The following is a 5,282-nucleotide window of genomic DNA, read 5'->3' on the forward strand; positions in this document are numbered from 1 at the left end:
TCTAATCTCGCCATTTGTTAGAGTGGGTTGTTTCTACTTCATTGAATTCTAGCTCCCTTTGAAGTATTTATACAAAGGGAAAGAAAAGAATGGGACCATATCCAATTTATATGTAATCATTTCAATTTTCTTCTATTTTAAAAAGGAATATTTATCCAAATAGTTAGCCATATCCATTATTTACATTTCTTAGCCTTCATGAGTTGATCCAATAGTTTCGCTCTAGGTTCAAGTGAACACATAACTTTTATCTTAAATTTCAGTATAAAATTCATTAATATTATTGAAAATATTGAGCTAATAAACCCATAACTCAAACAAAGTAATGAATTCACTAGTTGAAATCAAAATCTTACACCCACATATTAAAATTTTGGATCCCCTATGATAGCATGTATAGATGAATTATACATCAATTATACACGATTATATATATATTACGCATAAATTATAAATATATGTGACTATTTATGTTAATTCTTCCTTGTATATTCTAAAACTAATAAGTCAAATTTCAATTTGGCAAAAATTGAATATGACCGAACAATGAACATCATATTATAACTGAGATAATGCACACTGCTAAAAAAATCAAGTTTTAGCGACGGACAAACTCTGTAGCTAAATAGAAAAATCCATCGGTAATCTCATTTAGCGACAAATTAGCAATGGATTATCAAGAAATACTAATTAGCGACACGTTCGTAGCTAATTCCAATTTTTTTTTTTGTAGTGCGCATCTGATTGAGATGATTGCATTTGTGTGTCTATTTAACTACTTCGTATTCATGTACTCAAGTACATTAACTTATACTACTATATTTTGAATATATCTGTACCTTTATAAATAGGGAACTTTTGACCTATGAGAACACACCAAGAAGAGAAATAACAAAATCATTCTCCCTTCTATCTCTTGCCTTTATTACTTGTTCAATATTATTATATTTATCGTTTATTTTATAACACCTCACTGCTTGCGTTGGTGGATAGCATTATTGGTTCGTACACACAGTCAAAGTGACACTCACGAATCAAGAGTCGAAAATGAGAAGTCAAAGTGAATAATTTTTTTTTTTCAAAAACAGAAGAGGAATGAATGTAGGCACAAAATCAAATAACATGCATATTCCTTGTGGGAAAACGATGCTTCCTTTTTGGGGCGGCTGAGATGGAGAAACCAAAACCCCAGCTGCTATTCCTTGTACACTCCTTTTTGTGGCTCCACTCCATACACATTTCACTTTTTCTGCTTTGCTATAAATTAGAGAGACATCCAAGTGTTTTTTGATAAAGCAAGAAAGCTCAAAATGGAGAAGAATGCTGCTCAAGTTCCAGAAAGCAAACAAGATATCCCTTTACTGACCCCTTATAAAATGGGAATTTTTCAGTTATCTCATAGGTATTCTTCTTCCAGATCCATTTCCCATTTTCTTTTAGTTTTCTGGTTGTGGTTATTGCTTCTCTTTCTCATGGCTTCTTCATTATTGTATTTCTTTTTCAAAATTGTTGTGATTATGCTTTTCTTGGGCCAATGGTCTATCTCTCTACCTTGTGAAGGTAAGGGTAATATTTGCATATATACTACCTTCCCAAATTCCACTTGTGCGATTACACTGGTTATATGTTGTTCCATTTGATGTTTGATTGTTCCTGATTGTTCTAATTTGATCTTGGTGGTTACCCTCTCATAAAATGTTCTGTTTGCCTTTTGTGTTTTCTTTCTTATTTTCATCCCTTTTGCTGTTAATGGTTTCTGATTTGTGCAAAGTATAAGTTTACTTTCTGTTTTTTTTAAAAAGTTAAAGCAATTTCTCGAATTGGCATTTTTTTCTTAATTTTTTTTTAAGTGATGATTTTTATATTTCCTTAGCTGATATTCCCATCTAATTCAAGTTCTTGATAATGGTAAATACATTATCAAGGGATTGAAATTTACTGTGTCACTATTGATAATTGAGTTAACTATGTAATCCTTATTTGCAAGGACAATTATCTTTGAGCATTGAGTTTTGACATCCTATTATTGCATAGCCCTATGAATTTGATGAATAAAGACGGAAACTTGTTCTTATTGTACTCTTCATGTCTTTTCAGGGTTGTATTGGCGCCATTGACGAGGCAGAGATCTTATGGCAATGTTCCTCAGCCACATGCTATCCTTTATTACTCTCAACGAACCACAAAAGGCGGTCTTCTAATAGCAGAAGCCACAGGAGTTTCTGACACTGCCCAAGGGTAACCTTAGTTCCATAATTTTACTAGTTTATAGTTGCAATTTATCCTTGAGCTGAAGGTCTATCCTCTCTACCTTATCAAGGTAGGGGTAAAGTCTGCATACATATTACTCTCTCGAGACCCCACTTGTGGGATTATACTGGTTTTTCGTTGTTGTTGTTGTTGTTGTTGTTGTATAGTTGCAGTTACTCCCAAGTAATCATTCTAAATACTGCTATATGCTTATTGATTAAAGGTATCCACAAACACCTGGTATATGGACAAAGGAGCAAGTTGAGGCCTGGAAACCAATTGTTAATGCAGTCCATGCCAAAGGAGGAGTCTTCTTTTGCCAAATTTGGCATGTAGGGAGAGTTTCCAACAGAGGTAACTGACTTTGCTACTATAATTTTAATCATTTTATCAAATCATGTTTGACGCTTTGAGATAACAGTCTCACTAAATGTTAACTTTTGTGCTTCTTAACTTGACTCCTTTTGTTCAGATTTTCAGCCCAATGGACAGGCTCCTATCTCCTGCACAGACAAGCCATTAACACCTCAAATTCGTGCCAATGGCGTAGATGTTGCACAATTTACACCACCACGGCGGCTGACGACAGATGAAATTCCTCGGATTGTTAACGATTTTCGGCTTGCTGCTAGAAATGCCATTGAAGCTGGTAGGAGTCTCTGGTCAAGTTTACTGCTTTAAATGGAAAACTGTTTCAGTCTGAAATTATGGATTTGAAAATATTTGTTCAATATTTATTATATCAGTTAAGATGAATATTAACTTGAAAGAACGAGATAAAGAAAGTCAGCAAGTGCTAAATTGGATGGTGAGTTCCTAAAAATGAGAAGAACAGTCATGAGCTGAGATAACTATGTTACTGTTTGAATGATTCTGCCGACTCATGTGACGTGTCGCGTATAAAAAGTTTTCATTTGGCAAACTTGGTAAAATAGGATGACCTTCTAACATGTTTTATGTAGGAAGAGATTATCTTTTCTTCAAATATGTAAAATCAATATATTTAGAGTCTGCTTCACATATCATTCAGCTGGTGCAACTTACTATATCTGAACATTGGATTAGAACTTTTGCTGTAAACAATACAACAGAGAAACAACAAAACATTTTATAATGGTTGCAAGTTGCAACTAATGTGTGTGAACAGTGTGACATGCACAGTCTAAATGGCATCTCACTGGTGCTCTTCGGAATGACAGAATGAGTCACTTTTCAGTTCTCTCCATTATGGTTTCCTAAGAATCAGGAGATTTTCTTTAGGTCTAGACGTTTCACAGAAATTTTAAATCTTGCAGAACATTTCTGATATAAGTGCTTTGTTAGATTGATTACATGGTGAGTTGATTACTTGTGATGTATAATCCTTGCTTTGAATATCTGTCCATGTGCTGTCACGTTGGTATTGCCGCCAAATTAACATCCTCCCTCAAGCTAACTTCACTTATGTTTGTAGGATTTGATGGGGTTGAGATCCATGGAGCTCATGGCTATCTAATCGACCAATTTATGAAAGACCAAATCAATGATCGAACGGACCATTATGGAGGGTCTTTAGAGAACCGTTGCAGATTCGCACACGAAATAGTTGAAGCAGTTGTAAATGAGATAGGAGCTGACAGAGTTGGAATACGGCTTTCCCCATTTGCAAGCTACATGGAATCAGGAGACTCAAACCCAAGTGCTTTGGGACTTTACATGGCCGAATCCTTGAATAAGTATGGCATTGCTTACTGCCACATGGTTGAGCCAAGGATGAAAACAGTTGGGGAAAAAGTTGAATGTCCTGAAAGCCTTGTACCAATGAGGAAGGCATTCAAAGGTACGTTTATGGTAGCTGGTGGTTATGATAGAGGAGATGGAAACAAAGCTGTGGTTGAAGACCGAGCTGATCTTGTTGCATATGGACGTCTATTCTTAGCCAATCCAGATTTACCTAGGCGATTTGAGCTCGATGCACCTCTCAACAAGTATAACAGGGATACATTCTATATATCTGATCCTGTTGTTGGCTATAGTGACTATCCATTTCTAGAAACCACGGCATGATGCCAAGAAGAATTTTATTGGATTACCCTTTTCTTGGACGTAGGGGAAGAGGGGTTTGTCAGATACTTCATATGTCTCACAGAAGAAGTGATCTATTGATAAAGATTTGTAGCATATTCTGCACTTGAATAAAGGATTGGTTTGTTTCTTCTTGTTTCGCTGATTATAGCCTTCTCCTTGTAATAGAAGCCCATTTGATGCATACATCCTTTGTCTGCCTTATCTATCACCATGAGTAACCTCTTAATTGTAATAAAGGCTGCGAACTATTAAATATTGGATCCAGGTTCAATCTTTTAAGTCGTTGAGACAATTATTGTAAGAAATTGTCTATATCAATGACTCAGTTGGTGGACTATGATCGACTCATAGGATGATACGACTGTCCTAGCAAGCCTGACATAAAAATTTCCTAAAATTGGGACTAACTGATCTACCTTCTCATAATCCTGCCATATACCATCCAAACTGTAGCTGTTCCTACATAGCATGTCTTGGTGGTTCCATGCTCAAATTTTCTTTTGATTGTTTGCTCGATGTTACTACAGCCTGCTATAGCTTTTGCCTTGACAGCTAAGTCTAACAAAGTTATGATGTCTTCTGGTGCATCTAGTTGTTGCCGTAGAGTGGACCAAGGAAAGATGTTATTGCTTTTGTTAACTGGCAGGGAAGATTGCAATTTTCTGATATACTAGTCCAGATATTTTCAGGGCATGCCTTTCCAAGAATTAAGTTGTGCCATAATTCCTCTCTTCTGCAGGTAAGTCACATGTTTACTCTTACCACTTCATTTGTCCTGCATTGGAGCCTACTTTTCGGGAAAATTTCACATGAACAACTGGGATCCCTACTTTTCAATTTTATAGTCCATATTTCAATTTACAACTAACTAGCCCAAAAATAATAGGCTAAGATTCAACATCCAACTCCAATAGGTTCTCAAAATTACTATTTAATTTTTAAAAAAGATTGCTCGAGCTTTTAAG

General features: G+C 35.6%; 1 protein-coding gene across 1 annotated transcript; it reads left to right on the forward strand.

Moving 5' to 3' along the window:
- Positions 1,042–4,518, forward strand: LOC109223228 (12-oxophytodienoate reductase 2-like). Its single transcript, XM_019387447.1, has 5 exons — positions 1,042–1,402; positions 2,098–2,238; positions 2,474–2,604; positions 2,723–2,899; positions 3,704–4,518. The coding sequence occupies exons 1-5, from the start codon at positions 1,311–1,313 to the stop codon at positions 4,294–4,296; spliced, it is 1,134 nt and encodes a 377-aa protein (XP_019242992.1). The 5' UTR covers positions 1,042–1,310; the 3' UTR covers positions 4,297–4,518.

This window comes from Nicotiana attenuata, chromosome 3 (genome assembly GCF_001879085.1).
Source record: "Nicotiana attenuata strain UT chromosome 3, NIATTr2, whole genome shotgun sequence".
Taxonomy (NCBI): domain Eukaryota; kingdom Viridiplantae; phylum Streptophyta; class Magnoliopsida; order Solanales; family Solanaceae; genus Nicotiana; species Nicotiana attenuata.